General features: G+C 42.1%; 1 protein-coding gene across 1 annotated transcript; it reads left to right on the top strand.

Annotated features, from left to right (window-relative positions):
* Positions 1-584: 584 nt before the first annotated feature.
* On the top strand, positions 585-24793 carry zgc:114123 (uncharacterized protein LOC569174 homolog). Its single transcript, XM_056243141.1, has 16 exons — positions 585-906; positions 2820-2851; positions 2948-3127; positions 3261-3386; positions 3668-3727; positions 4767-4928; positions 5510-5590; positions 13252-13378; positions 13456-13532; positions 16980-17025; positions 17361-17428; positions 17670-17789; positions 18395-18462; positions 18537-18564; positions 18647-18771; positions 24427-24793. Exons 1-16 carry the CDS (start codon positions 639-641, stop codon positions 24593-24595), a joined length of 1737 nt encoding a protein of 578 aa, XP_056099116.1. The 5' UTR covers positions 585-638; the 3' UTR covers positions 24596-24793.
* The last annotated feature ends 581 nt before the right edge of the window (positions 24794-25374 follow it).

Here is a 25374-nt window from a genome sequence, read left to right as displayed (position 1 = left end):
ACACCTTCTATCCAGGTGTGCATAATCATTAGGCACGTTTTCTTTTACAGATAAAATAAGCCAAAAAAGAGATTTAACTCATGCCTTAACTGCAATTTCTAGTATTGCCTGGGAAAAATATATGATCAGAAAATCAACGTGCCTAATAATTCTGCACGCACTGTAGATGCAAACATTGTGGATGATGGTTCTGATTCATTCATCACATTCACACAGGGAATGGAAGTTGAATATGCAATGAATTTAATGAATGTATTTCACCACAAAAGTGAAACCTCAAGGCTTGGCAGGGTAGCAACCCCATTTATCCCATTAAATGTGTTTTGACAGAGCAGAACACATGGACACAGGAAAAACAAAACCTAACAATTCTGCAAATGCATCTGAACCGGTTGATTAACAGTCTGAACGAACCGATTCACTCCAGATGACTCGCCGTTCTCAACACTAGACAGCGAGCTCAAAGTGACTCGGTTCTCAGGTGCAGTTAATTAAGATCATTATCATTCATTATATAGGAGAATTGTGAAGCACGCGCATATATGAAGGAAAGCTTTTATCCTCGTGGAAGTATAATCTTTTATTCACGCAGCGTTTTAAACACTTGTTAAAGCTGACATCCACAGGTTTTGCTAGAGATGATGGAGTTGTCTTTATATGACACGAGCACGGGTCAGATGTGTGCGTATGATCAGATGTCTCTGGCTGAGATGCTCCAGATCCAGGATCATGCAGTGAGTGAAGAGCAGGCCTGGGCCCTGTGCTTCCAGCTGAGCTGCGTCCTCTCTCAGGCGCCCCGGCCGCAGGGCTCGTGGAGGCGGACTCTGGTGCCGGCGGAGGCCGCAGGAGGAGTGCTGTTCTCCCGCGACGGCAGCGTCTCTCTGCGGTCCAGCTGCGGTGGTGCTGGTGAGACTCTCTGGGCCTGGAAATATATACTCTCCTCTTTACCACTTAAGTGCCTCCATTAAACACACAAAAATAGCGTTATAGCTCGCCGCCGCATCACAAATGTTGAACCTATTATTATTTTTATTTTATATTTAAAACGCTATCAGACCTTTTTTATTTCTTTATTTTTTCTAAAAAAAATTATTGAATGGATGTTAGCCTATCTTTTGAACTCCTGGCAAGAAAACAAACTGAGGTTATGGAGGTTTCTACCAATCTTTAATGATTTTTCACGTTCATCGCGATTTCAAAATAAAGGTCTGAACACGCTTTAGGAGTATGAAAATATTCTTTTTGCAAATTGATACATTACGGCTCCTCTGAAAATCATTCACCAAATATGAAAACTAGAGATTGTAAGCTTTCAAATGATATATAGTTTGTCAAGATTAGTTTGTTTAGTGTATTACTGTTTTAAATGTATGTAGCCTAATGGCCGTGGGCCCGCCGGTGCCACTAAAGGGGTTTTAATTAACTTTAAATATAAATGTCAAAACACAAGTTAGTAGTTAAAGAGTTAATATAAAGAAATGTTCTGTATTCATTAAGCTAGCTGTAACATGTTTCCTTTGCAGACAAAACCGTCATGGGACAAGCAGAAGTTATGGTCTGTCTCTCAGCGCTGCTCGGATGTAACGGATGATTACGTGTAATCTGGATTACTTAATCAGAATCCAAAAATGTAGTACGTTTGTAAATTCTCATAATCAGATTAGTTACTTTTTTATTGGTTACTTGATTACATATTCACACAATGGCAGTGAATTATTTATAATTGTATTCATAATTGTAGTATTTTATATTTGGATTTTATTTTCAAGTAATTTATTCATTTTAGTTTTACATTTTTATCATTTAATTGAAATTAATGATTAGCTTTTCATCAACTCACAATCCCACTGCAGTTTTTTCATTAATCCCAGTTTGGGAAACCCTGGCATAATGTAAAGCTTAATGCGTTTAGTGTTGTTGTTGCTTTATTTATACCTGTGTGTGTATAATATGCATGTATAATCTCAATATGGTATACAATAATCCCATTCAAAACTAAGAGGCTGTTTACACCGCTCACGCCGTTTACAACTTTTAATGTGTTAAGGCCATTCGCTTACACGACAATGGCGTTTTGGGAGCCTGAAAACGAGTTTCAAAGTGCAAGTTTTTGAAAACGGTCTCCGTGTAAATAACGAAAACGTGAATCTCTGAAAACGATGACGTCATGGGTGTTCAATCTATAGCCTAGTGTTTCATCGCCATCTGATGGCCTGGCAGCAGAATACAGCTTTTATATTTGTTTTCGTGGATCCAAATGGGGTGAATGTGGATCGTTTTGCCAATGTTTGTACGTGGAAAACTTTAAGGCAAAACTTCTGTTTTCAGCATCTCGTTGTCGTTTAAACGTACCCTAAGTTATAAATGCGTAATGTAATCAAACTAAAAGTAGTCAGAATACAATATCTAAAATGAATTCTCTAGATTAAGTAACTAACTACAATTTTCGTGATGTAATTTGTAATCCGTAACAGACTACAGTTTGCCTAATCTGCCCAGCTCTAATATCTTTGTAAAAGCAATGGATGGGTCTTTATCATTTACAGTGATCTAATTAAAAAAGTTACCAGGTTTACATGGAATTAAAAGAAATTGAAATGACTGATTTAGTAAGTAATTTGTGTATAAGTGTATTTTCTAAATTAATAATCCCATCTTGACACACTTTGCCTTGTCTTTAAAATAAACACTGTTTAAATAATGTTCATTCCGGTGGAGTTTCTTGACCATATAATTTCAATTTAAACTGCACTGTTGTAAGTGAAGCAGGCACAACTGTCAATACAATAAAACACCTTTTTAAACCTCTCTGTCTGTAGGTAATTCATTTGTGATCGAGACAGAGGAACAGGTAGGCGAAGAGTTTATCTTCAGTTTGGTGCATAATCAAAATAAAAAAGTCATTCATTCCAGCATGTGCCATTGGAATTGGTCACTGTCTCTATAGGCCGTTGAGTTTGTGGGCCGTCTTGTGTACTTGAGTCTGGACTGGGGTCTGGAGACGCAGGTGGAGCGGGAATTGAGTGAGGCCTTGGAGATCCTGGTGTGTCAGATGACCAAAGTGAACCTCAGCATCAGCGCCGACCGCTCCTGCCGACCCGTCCGCGCCGTCTCTGATGTCATCCAGGTGCTGACGTCATCAGAATCGTCCGTCTGCTGCGCTCGCTGGATCGGGACCGGTCACAGAAGGCGAATATGCTTTTGGTCTGAATGTGTGAGGATGTGGCCTGATCATCCTGGGTCGGTTGTGTTTCTGACAGGTTTGTAAGGAGCGCCTGTGCGATCCCAGCCAGGCTGTCAAGCATTACAAGAGTGTGTGTTCCAGTCTGTTCTCGCACACCGTTGAGCTGTGCCAGTATCTGCAGGTCGTCCAGCAGTCCCGCGAGGTGAGCGAGTCTGAGACTTGTGATATACAGTAGTCGACATTTGAAGTGGATCAAAAAAGTTAATCAAAGTTGTCCTACGACAAGAACTGGTAATGTACGAAATGCATGTATAACTTTGAGAGGTTTTGATCCACTTCAAATGTTGACCTAACCTAATACAGCTCTGTGCAGTGTTGTTATTGTAGTCAAATGGATCATGAACTCTGGAGGGTTTTTACCTGCTGATGGTATTTTTAGAAGGGACTTATTTCATTCCCAATTTTATATGGAAAAACACTCAGAGTCTGCAGAAACTGCTTGAATCGGAGACCCAGCTGGTTGCACGAGGGACCACTAACTGGGTAAGTAATCGGAAAAAAAGATCAACTTCACATTTACTATATTTACTTGTATTCCTGGGTGAGCCCAGTACATGAACAATTTGTTCCCAAGAATTAAGTATTTGTTCCCTCGGTTTAGTAAGTCGTCGCCACGTTGAACTAATTTGTTCCCTTGTTTTTAATTAAAGTCCCCATGTGGTGAAAATCAAGCTTTTATATTTCTATGTGGTGTTTGTAAATTCATAAGTCGACAGCATTGCGGAGTATTTTCTCCTTAAAACTGCGGTGAACCAATTGTAACCAATCAAATCAACGTGTGATCAACGAGTGGATCTCTAAGTTGAGTGATTGGAGGCGGGGCTCATTTACATATTCATAGAACCCCGTATACTAAATGAGGCAAGGGTGTAGTTACATTCAAGCCATTTTAAGGCATGAAAACTTTTAAATATGTAATTTTGGTGATCAAAGGTGAGTTTCAAGGGATAAAATTTACTACAGTGGGACTTTAAATAAAGGAATGAAGACTTATGACAACGTGGCCATGATTTAGTGAAACGAGGGACAGAATTTTAGTGAAACGAGGGAACAAATTAGTAAAATGTGCGGATGTATCAGTAATTCATGGTCACGATATACATACCCCCCCCCCTCCCCCATGTCATTTAATGCATGTATTCATGTATTAATGTAATGCTCTAACATTATCCTGTCAAATACAAGTCATTTTTATTAAAATCAGCATGAATTAAATGCACTGCAACAACACTCACAACTGTACTGTCTTTTTTATTTATTGCAATGCAAAAAAAATCTTAATGGCCTTTTTCTACACGTACATATACGTGTGTGTGTATATATACTGTATGTGTGTACTAATAATAATTAATATTTTATACATATGAGATGTTATGATGTATATTAAATATAAGATATATATTATGATGTGCTGCATTTCCCCAACGCTTTTGCTTTAATATACATGACATTTTTCTTGTCAGCTTTCATGGTCTAAGTCTCAATTTCAGTGTCAGTCCTGTGTCTTGTTTCCACACTGCAGATGTGCACATGGAAGGATCTAGTGGATGAGTTGAGCAGAGGTGTAGTGTTGCGGCCGTTAGCGAAGACTTTAACTAAATGCCCACTACCTGCTGAGACCCCTCCATTCAACCAGCTTCTGCGGGACATCCAGTGCAGACGATACACACTACGGAAAGTTCAGGTTTGTGTTCAGTCTGGCTTTGTTCATTTTCGAATGTTTCTTTTTTGTTCTTTTGTCAATATATATTCTGCTTTAATGACTTGAAATAATTACGTAGTTCTGGCACGAAACTCTAGATGGCACAGGCTGATAAGTCTTTGACTCATTTGGTAGCGATCACATTATTATCTACATGGCACAGCTGATTGGTTGCTGTTGCATCAGTGACTAATGAGCTGCGGCTCAACATTCAAACCAATTCTGGGGTGTTGCTGGTAGCAGTTGCAGTGCGCTTTCAGAAACCCTACAGCTTCCCCAGCTCCACCTGTATAGATCTGCTACGGTGGTTAATTCATGCAGGTTACATGTGCAGCAGCATGTCTTACATGCTCACAGCAATGTATTGGCAGTAGCAAGTCTCGGTACTTGCTCTGCAGGAGCAGCAGCGTAGCAGATCTATTCCACCCAGACCAAATACATTAACATTAGCATATCCATTACCATGCCAATCTCTATGACCATACCAATCTCCTGAGAGTTGTTGGATATGATATACATTTTTTTTGGATGTCTTGCCTAAATGTACATCCTTGCATTTGTAGGATGTGGGAGACTGCCGGAGAAAGCCAGAACCTCACCAGACTCTTCTAGAATTCATCCGCTCACGGCCAAAATTACGACCGGTGAGAAGAATTTGTTTATATTTCGTATGAAGACACAATGGAGGTTATGTGCAACAAACTTCTGTATTCTGTAAAACCGGTTGCTGGTTCTGGTCTTTTGTACATGCTTCATTAAATATAATATACCTTCAAAGAAATGAGCAATGACAAGCATAACCGATGTTCATCGCATATGCAGATTGATATCTAAAAGTATATCAATCTGCCCATAATTTTTCTTCTCAATAACATTTAGATGTTAAAATCGAATAAAACGTCAACAATAAATTACCTGATTACCTTAATCTATATATAACACTTTCTGTGATGAGACATGTTTTCCTGTTTGTTCATGCAACATTTGGCCTGAAGCCTATTAGCATCAAGCCAAGTTCTAACAAAACTTAAAGGGCACCTATTATGCCCCTTTTTCACAAGGTGAAAATATATGTCTCTGGTGTCCCCAGAATGTGTTTGTGAAGTTTCAGCTCAAACTACCCCACAGATAATTTATAGTAGATCATTTATAAAACAAATTTGCCACTATTTGGGTGTGAGCAAAATCACAACGTTTTTGTTTGTACATTTAAATGCAAATGAGCTGATGCTCCCCACCCTGCTTTCCAGAAGAGGATGGAGCCTTTACAGCTCGTGCTTTGGATACTCTGGCAAAAACAAAACTGGAGAATGTCACGCAGCTAAAATGTCAGAAATTGTGCACTTCCCCCCTCAGCGCCAGGGACCCCGGCCTAAGATAACGCTGGACCCTGCGCCTCAGAAGCAATCTTGATCACCACCCAGAAGGAAGAGTGGAAGTTTAAGTCCTGCTGCGGCTGGACCACCCTCCAAAAAGTGTCAAGTGTTCCTCCAAACACCCTGTTCAGTTCCGGCTGTTGGAGTAAATGTTTAAATTGCAAACTATGGGCCCATTGAAGTTCACGCACCCATGCAATTGACTGCTGTTAAAAAGAACACCTTTTCCTCTTCCAGACTCTATGGGCATCAGCTCCCTGCCCAGATGCAGTGAACTGTTTTACGAAATGATTCAGCCCCTAGCCACCCGTGCTGAGGCATGGAAAGCCAATGCCGGGATGTCAAAATGGGTACTGGACACGGTGACACGAGGTTACTTGCTCCAATTCGCTCAAAGACCGCCCCACTTCACGGGCATAGTAAATTCCTTGGGCGTGGAGGACGTGTGCCACGTTACTCCTTACTGTAGTAATGCGCTTACTAGCAAGGGAGCTGTCGAAACAGTTCCCCCGCCCCACAGCGAGTCAGGTTTCTACAGCCGCTACTTCCTCGTTCCCAAGAAGGATGGTGGCCTCAGGCCCATCCTAGACCTCAGACATCTGAACCGTGCCCTCATGAGATGGCCGTTCAAGATGCTAACTTTGAAACAAATCCTCTCGCAAGTACACCCAGGGGATTGGATTTTCTCAGTTTAATATCCAGATAGACGCCCCCCCCCCCCCCCCCCCCCCCATTCTTCTCATAACCATTCTTGAGGGTTTGCGTTCGAAGGGGTGGCCTACCAGTATGCAGTCCTGCTATTCGAACTATCCCTGGCCCCACGCACATTTACGAAGTGCATGGATGCAGCACTTTCTCCCCTGAGACAAAAGGGATTCGCATCCTGAATTACCGCGACGACTGGGCCAAGATGAGCCAGTTGGAGGAAGAAATTATATCTAGCAGATCTGTGCTCCTCAGCCTATTTGAACTGCCTAGGACTCAGACTAAATTAAGCCTCACTGTCTCCCAGCTAGAAAATCTCTTTCCAGGGAGCGGTTCTAGACTCTAGACTTCTAGACTCGTGGCTAACCCACGAGCGCACTCGGACGCCTCAGTGGCTCGCCATTTCGTTTAGAGCAGGGGCCCTTTTCACTCTCAGAACTTTTTAGAGGATGCTTGGTCTCATGGCCTCTGCATCGTCAATAGAATCAGCTGGGCCTGTTGCACATGCAACCGGCCCAGCTGATTCTATTGACGATGCAGAGGCCACTACTTGCTGAAACCCCAGGTCCCAGCTCACACGCATGTGGATCAAGTCGCCTTCAAGTCAAGGTGGACCACGGTTGCATCAGAGCCCTGGCCCCTTGGAAGGACCCCAATTGTTATCAGATTACAGTAAGCATTGGGTTGGTCTCGAAGGAAGGTGGTCGCCACGGACGCTTCTAACACGGGTTGGGGAGCTCTGTTGGGAGGGCAGACCGACTTTCGGCTCTTGGTCGAGCACGGAAAAGGGGCTGCATATCAATTGCCAGATAATGATGGCGGTTTTTCTGGCCCTCAAAACCTTCCTACCAGTGTTGAGCATGTTACTTTAAAAAAAGTAATTAGTTATAGTTACTCGTTACTTCTCACAAATCGTAACTGAGTTAGTAACTGAGTTACATCATTATAAAAGTAACTAATTACCAGAGAAAGTAACTATTGCGTTACTTAAAAAAAAAAATCAAATAGGCCTATGCCTATTAAATGTTAAATTAATGAAATGGACACTTAATAGTGTAGATTAGTGTTCAATGTTTTATAATAATAATTTATTCTATTTTAATGTTGCTGTGGGACAATGTGAGATGCCTATTAAATTCAATATATTATTCTAAATATTAGCATTACTATAGTAGAACAATAAAACATTATAGATGGTTTATACTTAATATCGCACAGACCCCAACTGGCCAACAAATACACTCACCGGCCACTTTATTAGGTACCCCATGCTAGTAACGGGTTGGACCCCCTTTTGCCTTCAGAACTGCCTCAATTCTTCGTGGCATAGATTCAACAAGGTGCTGGAAGCATTCCTCAGGGAGTTTGGTCCATATTGACATGATGGCATCACACAGTTGTCGCAGATTTGTCGGCTGCACATCCATGATGCGAATCTCCCGTTCCACCACATCCCAAAGATGCTCTATTGGGTTGAGATCTGGTGACTGTGGAGGCCATTTTAGTACAGTGAACTCATTGTCATGTTCAAGAAACCAATTTGAAATGATTAGAGCTTTGTGACATGGTGGAAGTAGCCATCAGAGGATGGGTACATGGTGGCCATAAAGGGATGGACATGGTCAGAAACAATGCTCAGGTAGGCCGTGGCATTTAAACGATGCCCAATTGGCACTAAGGGGCCTAAAGTGTGCCAGGAAAACATCCCCCACACCATTACACTACCACCACCAGCCTGCACAGTGGTAACAAGGCATGATGGTTCCATGTTCTCATTCTGTTTACGCCAAATTCTGACTCTAACATCTGAATGTCTCAACAGAAATCGAGACTCATCAGACCAGGCAACATTTTTCCAGTCTTCAACTGTTCAATTTTGGTGAGCTCTTGCAAATTGTAGCCTCTTTTTCCTATTTGTAGTGGAGATGAGTGGTACCCGGTGGAGTCTTCTGCTGTTGTAGCCCATCCGCCTCAAGGTTGTGCGTGTTGTGGCTTCACAAATGCTTTGCTGCATACCTCGGTTGTAACGAGTGGTTATTTCAGTCACTGTTGCCCTTCTATCAGCTCGAACCAGTCTGGCCATTCTCCTCTGACCTCTGGCATCAACAAGGCATTTCCGCCCACAGAACTGCCGCTCACTGGATGTTTTTTCTTTTTCGGACCATTCTCTGTAAACCCTAGAGATGGTTGTGCGTGAAAATCCCAGTAGATTAGCAGTTTCTGAAATACTCAGACCAGCCCTTCTGGCACCAACAATCATGCCACGTTCAAAGTCACTCAAATCACCTTTCTTCCCCATACTGATGCTCGGTTTGAACTGCAGGAGATTGTCTTGACCATGTCTACATGCCTAAATGCACTGAGTTGCCACCATGTGATTGGCTGCTTAGAAATTAAGTGTTAACGAGCAGTTGGACAGGTGTACCTAATAAAGTGGCCGGTGAGTAAGTTTAAAAATAAATTATGCTTAAGAAGTGTACCAAAAATGAATAAATAAGAATAAAAAATAAACATACTCTTTGTGCATATTAAAATGATAAAACTGTTACACAACTTCACAACTAGTAGACATACTGTAGCATAAGTATTTTCTTCCTAACAAAAGTAAACAGTTTAACAAGTGCTCTCTCAATATAATACTGAACAATTTACCAAAAAAAAAAATATAATACTAAATTATAATATTTTGGGGGTTTAGTTTTATAACCTATAGCGAACGTCATCATCAGAGATTATTTAAGCCAAATTCTAGACATGTTTGCCGCACGTGTTTACAACCGGTCAAACAAAGATGTTTTCTGTGAATGTTCCCTGCAGGTTATTTTCGGGTTTATTTTATAACCTAAACAGAACGTTCCCTGACGGTAATTTTTTAGATTTTATTTGTATAACCATGTAAATTAATTAACGTTGCAGATATGTGTCATTTATTTATAAACAAACTATATAATGCTCGGACACCCTCGGTCTCTCTTGCGCAACTGTTGAGCGCGCTCTCGGACACATTCGGTCTCTCTCGCGCATTGAGCGCGCTCGCGCCGTTCGCTTCGCTTTTGTCCACTCCGGCGCCTCATAAACACACACACACCAGAGAAAAAAAATGTGCAGGTCCTATGGCGGAGAGAGAGCCTACTCGGATGAAAACCGCTTCAGTGAGTTCAATTATAGTAACGCCACATTTTTTTGTCAGTAACGGTAACTGCGTTGTAACGGGGGAAACAGTAATTCGTTTGATTACTCGTTACTGAAAAAGATAACGCCGGTAGTAACGCCGTTTATTTATAACGCCGTTATTCCCATCACTGCTTCCTACCAGACCTAATAGTACGCCACGCGGACAACATGGCTGTAGTGTCTTACGTAAACGACCAAGGTGGACTCAGGTTGCAGCCTCTGTACAGACTAGCCCGACGCCTTCTATTATGGGCACAATGCAACCTCTGAGAGCGGTGCATGTGCCGGGCAGACTGTACCAGGGAGCCTGTACCAGGGAGCGGACATGCTGTCCCGGGACAACGTGTTCCCAGGAGAATGGTCCCTCCATCCCCAGACGATTCAAACAATCTGGAGCATCTTCGGCAAGGCAGAGGTCGACCTCTTCGCCTCCAAAGGCAACTCTCACTGCCCAATATTTTTTACAAAGAGCATGGATACGCTGGCCCACGAATGGCCCAGCCTCCCCTTTATGCCTTTCCCCCGGTCGCGCTGCTCCCTCAGGTCATCAAACGGATCAGGGAAGACAGGTGTGCCATTTTTCTGGTGGCCTCTCTCTGGTGTACCCAGCCTTAGTTCCCTGATTTGATTCAGCTGCTGGCAGAAGCCCCATGCCCAATTCCCCTGAGGATAGACCTCCTTTCCCAGGCAAACGGGACAATCTGGCGTCCCCGACCCAAGAATTGGCCCTCCACATATGGCCCCTCAACAGGAACTTGAGGACCTCCCAGCAAGAGTCCTGAATACCATCTCAGAGGCTATAGCTCCATCCATGAGGTGTTTCTATGCTCTTAAGTGGTCTGTTTTCTCTGACTGGTGTTCAGTCCGGAACCAGGACTCTTTTTTATGCAAAGTGCCTCTGGTACTTTCTGTCTTACAAGAGCTAATGCTCGCGGGTTGGACCCCCTCCACGCTCAGTCTATGTGGCAGCCATAGCAGCACACCACTGTCCCAGGGCTCACCAGTCTCTGGGAAGAAGTGACCTGGTCGTCCGCTTCCTGAAAGGGGCAAGGAGGCTCAACCCGCCTCGTCCTCTTACGTACCCTCTTGGAATCTATCTACGCCTTTAAATGCCCCCCTGTTCGAGCCACTACAGTCGGCCGAGCTCCGGCCACTTTCGTTTAAAACCGCACTACTGCTAGCATTAGCAGTAGGCTAATCGGTCAAGCGAGTGGGCGACCTGCAAGCGCTCTCCATCAGCGCTTCCTACCTTGAGTTTGCCAAGGTCATCCTCAAGCCAAGTTATGACTGTGCCCTAAGTGCTCTCTAGTCTGTTCATAGCACAAGTTATTACTGTCCGCTCTTCCAGATTCGGAAGACGAGCGTGAACTTCACTTACTCTGCCCTGTCAGGGCCTTAAGAGTGTGTGTATATATATACAGCGCTTTGTCCATTTTAGACAGTCAGAGCAGCTCTTAGTATGCTTCGGTGGCTTTTGGTCACAAAGCAGATACTATCCCACTGGATAGTGGACGCTATCGCGTTTTTATACTTTGGTGGGCCTTTAATGACCCATCGGCATCAGAGCACACTCCACTAGAGACGTGCCCTCTTCCTGGGCGTGGTCCAGTGATGTCTATTGGCGACATCCTCGCTGTCCACCTTCGCCAGATTTTACAACTTGGGGGTCTCTGCGCTGCATGCACAAATCCTCTGTCTAGTTGGAGTTGACCTCCAGAAGGAGCTCAACCCACTATTACTTCTCCGGAGGCTCCGACCACAGTCCAAGCCCCTTAAAGTCCCTGTAAAGGAAATTCTAAAAAAAAAAATCTAAACCCATTATTAATGTTAGAAATGTATTGCTAAAACATATTACAAAGACTGTGAACTGTGAATTACTGAATTGTGGTGTAAGACCGTTAAGCAGTTTTTCACCATTGCTATTTTCTAGATTTTTTGGGCGGGCTAAAACGGGGCTCGATGACGCACTGGAGCCCCTGAGCTCGTGGACACGCCCCTACTTGATGACGCACTGAGGCTGACCACTGAGGCTGGCCCCTTCCCTAACAATAGAGCACATTCGCATCAGTTTGGTGCTCAATCGCGAGTTACTGTCAGTACCATTAGTTACTACAGCCTGCAGTGTGCTAGCTAGCTATGCCTTCGACACGGAAATGCATAGGCTACTACCTGGATGCGATTATGTACGAAACAGATCGGTGTCTATTTAAATTTCCTAAAAAGATCACATCAAGAAGAGGTGGATTCATTTTGTGAAGAGCCAACCTTGATGGATGATGGAGAGCTGAGGATCACCGCCAACACCCGCCTCTGTAGTGATCATTTTACACGGGATATTTTTATAAACTTTCGTCGGAGACAACTGGGATTGACTGATAATCCGCTGTTACTGTTGAATGGGGCCGAACCGACTATCTCCCGCCTCGGCCTTCATCTCCCAGTATAACCTAATATCACCGATGTCGGCAGCTTTCCCACGAGTGGGTGTGGTTTCAGCGCAGCCAGCGGACACGCCCCCAGGGTTTGAGAGCAGAGAATACTGCTCATTTTTTCAAGATTTTGATACCTTATTTTATGTACTTGCCGGCTTTTATCATTCAAATTTGGCTGGGTGGCTAATAACAAAAATTTTTGTGTTGTGACAAACTCAGAACACACTGCTTCGCCATAGGTTGCCACTGACCAGCCAATGGGCGCACTCTAATCGCTGCACTGTTATGGCTGTGCAGTGGCACTGTGTTTTTTGAATTAAAGGCTTCAAAATTCAGGGAGTTTCCCCATAGATTCTAGCAAAGATGCAATACTCTCCTAAAGTTGTCCTAAAAGTTTCATCAACAAATAAAAACTTGCATCTGCAAAACGGTTTTAGGGTTTTGGCTGATGTCACCAATCCCTTCCCATCCAACCATCTGTCATATAAAGAGACTTTTCACTATCTAAACCAATGCCTGTGGATTGCAGTTTTCATTTTATAATTGGAAGTTTACTTTTGCAACATCAGATTTCTCAGCTAACAGGTTTTGCTTTCCTATTGATTTCCTCTTCCTCAGGCCTCAGAGCGTAAGATGGGGTTGAAGCCCAAAGAGCAGAGCAGTCTACATGAGCTACTTATGGAGGAGATTCGCTCTATAAACCACTGGAAACCCCTGGAACACAACAGGGAGACAACCTACCAATGTACACAACTCTGGGCTTTCAGTTTTTTTGTAACTCCTGAATTTGTGAACCACTGACAGTTTTGATTCCTTAAGCAGCAGATGGCTCAACCATTAATAAAGAGGCTGAAGATGCCTCTTTTCTGATGTCGACTTCACACGGGATACCTTCGGATGTAAGTTTTTGCACGTTCAGAGTCCTCGCATGGCATTTTGTAACCTATTTTACATTTTGATGACTTGGTTAATTTGTAAGATTTTTGTACAATCTCATTTGTATTTTTTCATACGATCTGGTCGTGCACCAGTGATGGGTATGTTTAGGGGTGGGGTTAGAGGAGGATCTTTAGGGGTTTTTTGTACGATGCACATTGTATGAATTTATACAAAATTGCCTCCCCGTAATGTATTTGTTTTCCTGTGAGATCAGGTTGGTTCTCTACGTATTTCTAGCAGCACTTACACAAATGCAAACTTGCAACAGATATCTTTGGCAAGGCAAGTTTATTTATATAGCATATTTCATACACTATGGCAATTCAAAGTGCTTTACAGAAAGGAATTAAAATAATCACAAAATAAAAGCAAGGAAAATTAAAACAGTTATAAAAGAAATTAAAAGAGATATATGATAGTTCTAAAATGAATTAAAACGATTGTAAAAAGATGATACATAGATAAACTTCTCATCTGGCAAAACAACGGTATATCATTTTTCACAACTCCCAGTTTTACTCTGAGATTTTCCCATGGTGATTACACTGTGTCTGTGGTGTTCTTTCAACGCGACCAAAAAATCTATTGGACGTCCAATAGACCTAATTTTTCCCTAAAATCGGACGGGAGGAGTTCTAAGACTGACTCACGGGGTAACCTCGGGTTCACTGCCTCATCAGTCCACACCCCAAAAACCCTTTTGTTTGGAAGCTCTACGAATGGAATCAGTCCAGTCCGCACCCCACAGAACCTCAAATTTAATCACATCAAACTCACCACTCCAACACAGACCCAGGCCATCAGCATGGTTTCATCTCTCTTACCCAATTCTCAGTGCAATTTGAGTTCAGTTTAGAATAAAAAGGAGGATGCAAAATAAAATCGTGTAATCAGTCGGACGTACAGTGGCACAGTGCTCATTCAGTAAATGCACAGCTAAACAGATGTGTTTTGAGTCTGGATTTGAATGTGACTACTGTAGGAGCACATCTGATCTCTTCTGGAAGCTGGTTCCAGCTGCAGCTGGCATAATAGCTAAAAGCAGACTCTCCTTGCTTAGAGTGAACCCTTGGTATTTCTAGCTGATGTGATCCTAATGATCTGAGTGAGATCTGTTTGGTTTATATTTAGTGAGCATATCTGCAATGTATTGAGGTCCTAGCCCATTGAATGATTTATATACCAGTAATAATACTTAAAAATCAATCCTAAATGTAACTGGGAGCCAATGTGAAGACCTGAGGACTGGTGTGATGTGTTCATATTTTCTGGTTCTGCTCAGACTTCTGGCAGCAGCGTTCTGTATGAGCTGCAACTGTCTTATGGTCTTTTTAGGAAGGCCAGTGAGGAGTCCATTACAGTAATCCACCCTGCTGGTGATGAAAGCATGAACAAGTTTCTCTAAGTCTTGTCTGGAAACAAGGCATCTAATTCTTGCAATATTTTTGAGATGATGGTATGCTGATTTAGTTATTGCTTTGACATGACAACTGAAACTAAGGTCTGACTCCAAAATCACACGAGATTCCTGACTTGATTTTTAGTTGTTTGACCCCTAGCGTCAAGGTATGCATTCACCTTGGGAACTTCATCTTTGTTTCCAAACGCAATGACTTCAGTTTTGTCTTTGTTTAACTGAAGAAAGTTTTGGCACATCCAACTGTTTACTTCATCAATGCATTGGCACAGGGAATCAATGGGGCTGTAGTCGTTAGGCGATAGGGCTAAGTAGAGCTGTGTGTCGTCTGCATAGCTGTGGTAAGAGATTTGGTTCCTTCTCATTATTTGGCTCAGTGGGAGCATGTACAGGATGAACAGGAGTGGCGCAAGAATTGAGCCTTGAGGGACTCCGTATGTCATGGATGTCCATTCAGACTTATGGTCTCCTATACTCCCATTATAATCTCTCCTACGTATGACCTGAACCATTTTAGGACTATCCCAGAAAGCCCCATCCAGTTTTCCAGCCTGTCAAGAAGTACGTTGTGATCGACAGTGTCAAATGCAGCACTGAGGTCGATTAGTACCAGAATTGATGTTTTGCCTGTATCACTATTTAACCGAATATCGTTTATTATCTTTAGGAGCGCTTTCTCTGTGCTGTGACAATTTTCAATCTGGTTTCCGACCACATCAAAGTATCCATTTGAGATTAGGAAGTTGCTCAGCTGATTGAAGAACTTTTTCAATGATCTTGCCCATGAAAGGAAGATTTGAGATTGGTCTGTAATTGCTCAATATGTTGCTATCTAGATTGCTCTTTTTCAGGAGGGCCTTGACAACTGCAGTTTTAAGGAACTTTGGAAAAGTTACTGAGAGAAGTGAGGAGTTTACCACTTCTAGGAGATCTGCTTCTAAGCAGTTTAACACACTTTTTATTCTGTCCTCTGCATGCGTGTGCGTTGGGCATGCATATACAGATAGTTAAACACTATATAACGTGATGAAGAGGCTTCAATGACCACTCAGAGGATGTCAATTATCTTCTTTACTTGAGTGCAATCATGTTGTTTCTCTCAATGTTACATTATTTTGTGAAACTGAAAAGAAATACAAAAATGCTTATTTAAATATAAATAATCAAAATACAATTACTAACACAATATTTACATTAACATCGTTAAATCACAGTAATTGTTACGAGATCACATGGCGATCTTTTGAAATGTCCGTACAAAGCACGTGGAACCGCTATAGTGCGTCTAATATACCCATCTTAATAAGATACAGACACAAAGTATATAACTTTACAATTATATGAAATAAACTTACAAGCAAAGCTTCTCTGGGGCTTCACACAACAACACTGGAATCCGGAGTAAACAGCGCGCGATTTCTCTGCTACGCAGAACTGGAAAATGGCTACTGAGGCTTGCGTGATTGTCGCTATGAAGCATAACAAATAAAGTTTTCTCAATGGAAGTTTAACTAAAACTATAGCAAACAGCGCCATCTAGTGGGGAAGAATGGCAACTTTAGACATGACATAATAAACACACTTTTGAAAAAAGGAGGTGGGGAGTGTGGAGGGCACAGGTTGATGTTTTAAGGTGCTGTACTGTTGCTTCCAAAATCTTACCATTCATTTCTTCGAAATCAGACCGTAACTTTCTCAGGTTGTGGTCTGATCTGTCTTACCTCAGTGCCACACGAAGATATGCTGATCGCCTTTCTGATATTATTGATTTTCTCAGAGAAGGAATAGATTACCAGCAGATTAGATGGGTTTGCCGTACGGCTTGAGAAGACCTTAGATTTTTTATCATGTAATATAACAGAAATAGAGAAAGATACAGGAACACTGGGTGAGGAAGTGTTCCTGTACTGTTGTCATAGCGGGGACCCGACAAATCACACATCACTTTGCAATTTTATAGTTGTGTAAAATGTATTCCCTAACTGTGCAGGAAACTCTTGGTTCAGGAAATCCTGTGCAAGACGCCAGAGTTACAGGTGAGATCTTTATTTTTGCTGCAAAATGTGAAACCTGACAAGTTTGTGCCTGTCACAATTGACCTCCAAATAAAATAAATGTAAATTACAACAAAAGCAAAATTATTAAATTTCTTAATGAGAATTAAGTACATTTAATCCATTAATACACAATACCCATTAGATATTAGTTATTGGGGATTAACTGGCTTGGAAAAAGTCTCAATGTCTTTTTTTCTTGTTTTTTTAGATGAAATATGAAAAAAAAGAGGAAAAAAAAGATATCCAGATCATAAGATTTACCAAAATGATAATTTTTTTCTTTAATGTGGTTAACATGTCATCTTATCCCCTAGGCATCAGAGTCTGCACAGGAAACCGCCGGACCAGATCTTTTGCTTGCAACAGGGATCTCTTCAAAGTGGTGCGTCACCTTATGATCAAGGAAATTACTTGAAACATTTACTCTGTGCACATTAAGTTGCATGAAATGCAATGTCTCTGCACTTTTTATATCAACAAAAATCTCGTGTGAACGTAAAGTATCCACATTTAACTTTACTTGGGTATTTGCAAGTTAAAAAATAAAACACTTTTCTAGCTTCATCTTATTGTTCTGACTCTTAGACACAAATTGTAATTCATATTATTCCCCCCCCCCCAAGGTTAAGAGCAGTAACAAGGGGTCTGTTCTCACAACGATCGTTGATGTCATGAAAATGCACAGTTCTGAAGAAAAAGGAGATCTGGATAATATGTTGTGTGAGAGATCCCGGGACTGGCGGGTGAGAATTCCTGATTCAGGAATATTTTTCTCAAATCAGATCTTTTCAGGCAGACTGTCTGCAAATACGTTTTGTGTGTCCAGGCATAACCAAGGGTTGGTTTGGTGACGGCCTAGGTGTGACAATGTTTGTGACTAAGCTTTCAAAATGCATGCGGGAAAAATGGAGGTGCATCATCTTGCTCTCCAAATTAGCGTCGAGTCGTGGTGCAGAACTCTTCCTTCACACAGGGAAAACTCAGCGATGGAGGAGACTGCTATATGCTGTGATTGTTCTTAGTCACGGCTGAAATCTTCTGACATACCGTTGAATACAGTATGAATACTTCTGGAATTTCCGTCAGCGGTTTTGTTATTGTTGTGTGTCGCATTTAGAGTGACGATTTGTGCAGCCAGACTGAGACGCACCTTAAAAAATCGAATTGAAATCAGACTTCAAATGTGGTTTGAATTTGAAAAAAAAAAATCTGATTTTATGTGTGTTTTTTTTTTTTTTTTTTTTTGCTGCCCAGACTTTCAAAAACCCACCTGGATAAAATCTGGTTATGCGAAAAATCTGATTTTAGCTGGCAGTCTGAACATAGCCTAAAAGTCTGTTCTTCTTAGGTTTGCTCATGCTGTGCAATGAGAAGTCTTTATTTCACGTGGCATAATATTTGCTCTCTGTGTCGGAGGTAAGATCACTAATTTCTCTGAATCCGCTCACGATGAAACTTGCGGTCCTGTGACTTCTGCTGTGTGTTCACAGGGTTGTGTGTCCTGGGTGTTGTATAGAGGTAAGCTGGGCTCTAATGTATTGAATGTTTGGATGCCATTAATGGCGTCTGGCTGTTCATTTGCATGTGTTCTCTGTAACAGATGCACCTGCCCTCCAAGCACTGTGTGAACCTTCCGCTGAGCTTCTTCAAGCAAATCGTGATGAAAGATGGTGAGCAAAGCCAGATAAATTTCTGGAATGAGCGCTGGTCCTGGAATTCAGCCTGGTAAGTAGACAATATCTGTTGCACCAAGTACACAGTTTTTGCAAAATACTGTGAAAAAATTTGGTGTAGAAACAATTTTCACTCAGAAATTGCTAGTAAATTTCACAAATGATTACAAAGAAACAGCAAGTGACACTTTCAAAAATATAATGTATGAGTTTCTTTCTTCTGCTGAACACAAAGGAAGATACTTTGAAGAACAATTGGAACTTTGGCACCATTGACTTCCATAGTATTTTTTTTTCTACTATGGAAGTCAATGGTGCCAAACAACTGTTTGGTTCCAATCATTCTTCAAAATATTCTCATTTGTTTTCAGCAGAAGAAAGAAACTCATACTGGTTTGTAGGGGTGCACGATTCAGAAAATGTCACGATTCGATTCGATACCGATTTTTTTGTCTCAAGATTCGATTCAAAATCGATTTTCGATTCAAAAACGATTCTCGATTCAAAAAACGATTCGCAGTATATAAATGTAGTCTACTTTTTCCTGTGATTGATTGCAGTAGAGACAATTTAGAAGAAAAAAAAACACAACAAATTAAATGTAGTTTGATATTACTTTATATGACTTCATACAAAAATAAACTAAAAAGTGCAAAGTGCCAAGCTTTGGCCAGCTTACATTTAATTCAAGTTTAAAATAAAACTTAAATAGAAGCTTTTACATTTAGCTTTAAAGTGCTGTAGTCAGATCAAACACACAATTTTGCTAAATGTGGTTTAAGGACTACTTCAGCTAGGTTGACTGTTGAAATGTGAACTCGACTGTGCACATTGAACTTCCTAAAAATATATACTAATGTCATAGAACCCTTGCGAAATTATTTTAAATAGATTTTAAAAAGCCACCGCTACTGGTAACATCTATGGTTTAGATTGATTTGTTTAGATCCAGTGAAGTCGTTCATAGGCGTAATTTGCGGGTATCTCCAGTTAACTAGCAGAGCCTTCATTTAGTTTGCTATTAAATAAGAGATCTGTTGTTTTTGAAATCAAGCTGAGCGCTCGTTGCCGCTGCTATCAGTGTCATGGATACAGCGTTCTCTGTGGCTCGCGCAGTCTTCACTCGGACGCGCGCTTCAATCTATCGCCGTTGGGGAGACTCCGGTAAAATCACAAAATAAAATGCTCACAAACGTGATGAACATATTGGGTTTTGATGAGAGAGAGAAAACACTATACGAGTGCGGTTTAGAACCCGTAACCTCTGACACGCTTGGCAAAAGATCTACAGAACTCAAACATAAGATCTGCGGATCGATGCATTTATTTACGGGTTGAGCAGAGGGTGCACAGTTTGACCAGCGGGCGGCAAGAACTTGCAATGTATAACTATTTATCAGACCGGCCCTCGCAGCCTCGAAACACTACCGGACCACCGGTAAAAGTCCCGACTCACCCGATTGCCACTCCGCCCGTGCACGCCATTAAAAAAAATATATATGAATCGATTTTTGGAATTCTATGAATCGATTCTGAATCGGTAAAGATTGAATCGCGATTCAAATGTGAATCGATTTTTTTGCACACCCCTACTGGTTTGAAACAACTTCAGGGTGAGTAAATGATGACAGAATTTTCATTTTTGGGTGGAGTATGGAGCATCTCTGAACGCTCAACACGTCCAACCTTGAAGCAGAAGAGCATCTCTGAACGCACAACACGACCAACCTTGAAGCAGAAGAGCATCTCTGAACACACAACACGACCAACCTTGAAGCAGAAGAGCATCTCTGAATGCTCAACACGTCCAACCTTGAAGCAGAAGAGCATCTCTGAACACACAACACGACCAACCTTGAAGCAGAAGAGCATCTCTGAAGGCTCAACACATCAGAGATGCTCTTCTGCTTCAAGGTTAGTCGTGTTGTGTGTTCAGAGATGCTCTTCTGCTTCAAGGTTGGTCGTGTTGAGCCTTCAGAGATGCTCTTCTGCTTCAAGGTTGGTCGTGTTGTGCGTTCAGAGATGTCCAACCTTGAAGCAGAAGAGCATCTTTGAACGCTCAACACGTCCAACCTTGAAGCAGAAGAGCATCTCTGAACGCTCAACACGACCAACCTTGAAGCAGAAGAGCATCTCTGAATGCTCAACACGTCCAACCTTGAAGCAGAAGAGCAACTCTGAACACACAACACGACCAACCTTGAAGCAGAAGAGCATCTCTGAACGCTCAACACGTCCAAACTTGAAGCAGAAGAGCATCTTTGAACATATCTCTGAAGGCTCAACACGTCCAACCTTGAAGCAGAAGAGCATCTCTGAACACATCTCTGAAGGCTCAACACGACCAACCTTGAAGCAGAAGAGCATCTCTGAACACATCTCTGAACGCTCAACACATCCAACCTTGAAGCAGAAGAGCATCTCTGAACACATCTCTGAAGGCTCAACACATCCAACCTTGAAGCAGAAGAGCATCTTTGAACGTTCAACACGTCCAACCTTGAAGCAGAAGAGCATCTCTGAACAAATCTCTGAAGGCTCAACACATCTAACCATGAAGCAGAAGAGCATCTCTGAACACATCTCTGTAGGCTCAACACGTCCAACCGTGAACCAGAAGAGCATCTCTGAACGCTCAACACGTCCAACCTTGATGCAGAAGAGCATCTCTGAATGCACAACACGTCCAACCTTGAAGCAGAAGAGCATCTCTGAACGCACAACACGTCCAACCTTGAAGCAGAAGAGCGTGTTGAACGTTCAAAGATGCTCTTCTGCTTCAAGGTTGGATGTGTTGAGTGTCCAGAGATGCTCTTCTGCTTCAAGGTTGGTCGTGTTGAGCGTTCAGAGATGCTCTTCTGCTTCAAGGTTGGTCGTGTTGAGCGTTCAGAGATGCTCTTCTGCTTCAAGGTTGGTCGTGTTGAGCGTTCAGAGATCCTCTTCTGCTTCAAGGTTGGACGTGTTGAGCGTTCAGAGATGCTCTTCTGCTTCAAGGTTGGTCGTGTTGTGCATTCAGAGATGTCCAACCTTGAAGCAGAAGAGCATCTCTGAACGCACAACACGACCAACCTTGAAGCAGAAGAGCATCTCTGAACACATTTCTGAAGGCTCAACACGACCAACCTTGAAGCAGAAGAGCATCTCTGAATGCTCAACACGTCCAACCTTGAAGCAGAAGAGCATCTCTGAACGCTCAACACGTCCAACCTTGAAGCAGAAGAGCATCTCTGAATGCTCAACACGTCCAACCTTGAAGCAGAAGAGCATCTCTGAACGCTCAACACGTCCAACCTTGAAGCAGAAGAGCATCTCTGAACACATCTCTGAAGGCTCAACACATCCAACCTTGAAGCAGAAGAGCATCTCTGAACACATCTCTGAAGGCTCAACACATCCAACCTTGAAGCAGAAGAGCATCTTTGAACGCTCAACACGTCCAACCTTGAAGCAGAAGAGCATCTCTGAACACATCTCTGAAGGCTCAACACGTCCAACCTTGAAGCAGAAGAGCATCTCTGAACACATCTCTGAAGGCTCAACACGTCCAACCTTGAAGCAGAAGAGCATCTCTGAACGCTCAACACGTCCAACCTTGAAGCAGAAGAGCATCTCTGAACACATCTCTGAAGGCTCAACACGTCCAACCTTGAAGCAGAAGAGCATCTCTGAACACATCTCTGAACGCTCAACACGTCCAACCTTGAAGCAGAAGAGCATCTCTGAACACATCTCTGAAGGCTCAACACGACCAACCTTGAAGCAGAAGAGCATCTCTGAACGCTCAACACATCCAACCTTGAAGCAGAAGAGCATCTCTGAACGCTCAACACATCCAACCTTGAAGCAGAAGAGCATCTCTGAACACATCTCTGAAAGCTCAACACGACCAACCTTGAAGCAGAAGAGCATCTCTGAACACATCTCTGAAGGCTCAACACATCCAACCTTGAAGCAGAAGAGCATCTCTGAACACATCTCTGAACGCTCAACACGTCCAACCTTGAAGCAGAAGAGCATCTCTGAACACATCTCTGAAGGCTCAACACGTCCAACCTTGAAGCAGAAGAGCATCTCTGAACGCTCAACACATCCAACCTTGAAGCAGAAGAGCATCTCTGAACGCTCAACACATCCAACCTTGAAGCAGAAGAGCATCTCTGAACACTCAACACATCAAACCTTGAAGCAGAAGAGCATCTCTGAAGGCTCAACACGACCAACCTTGAAGCAGAAGAGCATCTCTGAACACATCTCTGAACGCTCAACACATCCAACCTTGAAGCAGAAGAGCATCTCTGAACGCTCAACACATCCAACCTTGAAGCAGAAGAGCATCTCTGAACACTCAACACATCCAACCTTGAAGCAGAAGAGCATCTCTGAAGGCTCATCACGTCCAACCTTGAAGCAGAAGAGCATCTCTGAACACATCTCTGAACGCTCAACACATCCAACCTTGAAGCAGAAGAGCATCTCTGAAGGCTCAACACGTCCAACCTTGAAGCAGAAGAGCATCTCTGAACACATCTCTGAACGCTCAACACATCCAACCTTGAAGCAGAAGAGCATCTCTGAACACATCTCTGAAGGCTCAACACATCCAACCTTGAAGCAGAAGAGCATCTCTGAACACATCTCTGAAGGCTCAACACGTCCAACCTTGAAGCAGAAGAGCATCTCTGAACACATCTCTGAACGCTCAACACATCCAACCTTGAAGCAGAAGAGCATCTCTGAACGTTCAACACGCTCTTCTGCTTCAAGGTTGGACGTGTTGTGCGTTCAGAGATGCTCTTCTGCTTCAAGGTTGGTCGTGTTGAGCCTTCAGAGATGTCCAACCTTGAAGCAGAAGAGCATCTTTGAACGCACAACACGTCCAACCTTGAAGCAGAAGAGCGTGTTGAACGTTCAAAGATGCTCTTCTGCTTCAAGGTTGGATGTGTTGTACGTGTTGGACCTTCAGAGATGCTCTTCTGCTTCAAGGTTGGATGTGTTGGACCTTCAGAGATGCTCTTCTGCTTCAAGGTTGGATGTGGTTCAGGCATTTTTACCCAGAGACTAACTGCTCACTGGTTATTTTATCTTTTTGGGACTATTCTCTGTAAACTCTAGAGATTGTTGTTAAATGTAAACTTGCCTAAAATGCACTTTTTTTCCCCCACTCTAACTTTTTTTTTTTAAAGAACATAGATTTCTAGTCTTGAATAGAATGGTTAATTTTACATAATTAACAGAAACTGAGAATATTTAAGTTTAAAAACAAGTTATGTTTGTCACAATAAAAGCTTTGTTATGATTACAGCAGAAATACCAGAGGAAATGTTCTAGCCTTTGAATATTGTGTTGGACAATGCGGTGCTTTCAAGTCAAAAAGGCTTAGAACTACTGCTTTAGTTTTGCTTGGTCCACATACTCCTTCACAACATCAATGAAAAATACTGTGCCTCAAAAGCATGTTGTCGTTCATCTCGTGAGCTCAGCCAAATGTCATGATGGAGGTCTGCATAGGCAAGCTTCCAGTTTCTCGCTTTATTAATATTGCCATCAATATAGAAATACTGGACATTTGACTACAATCTCTCAAATATATCCGATTTCATCACTTGCAGAATGATTATGCACTGATTGGTCTGACCTGCGTGTTTTCGTTCATTTGTATGGATACCATACTGTACTCGGTGTAATGTGTGTCTGCTCTATGCCACAGGATTCCTCTGGTTCTAGTGTCGTGCGGGACGGACTCGACATCTGTTCACGCTCGGGCTATGCGCGACTGGTACAGTCAGGACATCTGTGTGAGCTGCCAGAAGAATTTATCGAAGGCGTGTGAGTCTGTTCTGTCCAGCTGTCCCATCAAAGACTCTCAGGAGATATGACCACCCTCTCTTTTCATCACTTTTGTCTGTTCCTTTATTTGTATATCAGCTGTGTTTTTTTTTTGTGTGTGTTTTTTTGGGGGGGTTGTTCATAGTGTGGCACCATGTTGGTTCGAAATGTTTCTTTTTCACCATTTTGCTTATTTTTAGGTTTTACATAATGAACAAAATTAAATGTGCTTATAATAAATATTTTTACCAAAACGTTTGTATGCATGTGGAGTGCAGTAATGAATAGTCTTCATTGCAGTGTAAAGAAATATGGCAAAAACACACAAGGATGATTCTCAGTGGTATAAAAAAATGCAAACTAAATGAAATGTTATACTTTTTATTCAAGTGACCTTTTCTTTGGGTATATAGGTTTGTCTAATTTTACACAAAGAAGCACACTGATCAGCCACAACATTAAAACCACTGACAGGTGAAATGAATAACATTGATTATATCATTATAATGGCGCCTGACAAGTGAACAGTCATTCTTGAACTTCAAGTTGGAGCAAATTAGTTCTAAAGAAATATTTTTAATCAATCATAACTTGTTATAATTGATTATGAGTATTTGGGTCAGTTTATAGAATTAACTTAATGTTGTAAAATTAATATTAGCTACAATCAATTGACATGTTTGTCCCGTGAACACTGAAATGTACATTTCTGGGGTATGAGAAGTCTCTTTCTTACTGTACAGTACTACTAAGAGCAAGTAGTCAAAATCTGCATGATTAGGGACTCCAGTATATGAGCTTGAGACATGGACAACTTTACGTGTTATAT

This window comes from Rhinichthys klamathensis, unplaced genomic scaffold (genome assembly GCF_029890125.1).
Source record: "Rhinichthys klamathensis goyatoka isolate OS25496 unplaced genomic scaffold, OSU_Roscu_1.1 h1tg000025l_1, whole genome shotgun sequence".
In the NCBI taxonomy this organism is placed as follows: Eukaryota; Metazoa; Chordata; class Actinopteri; order Cypriniformes; family Leuciscidae; genus Rhinichthys; species Rhinichthys klamathensis.
This window is presented reverse-complemented; position numbering and strand designations above follow the sequence as displayed.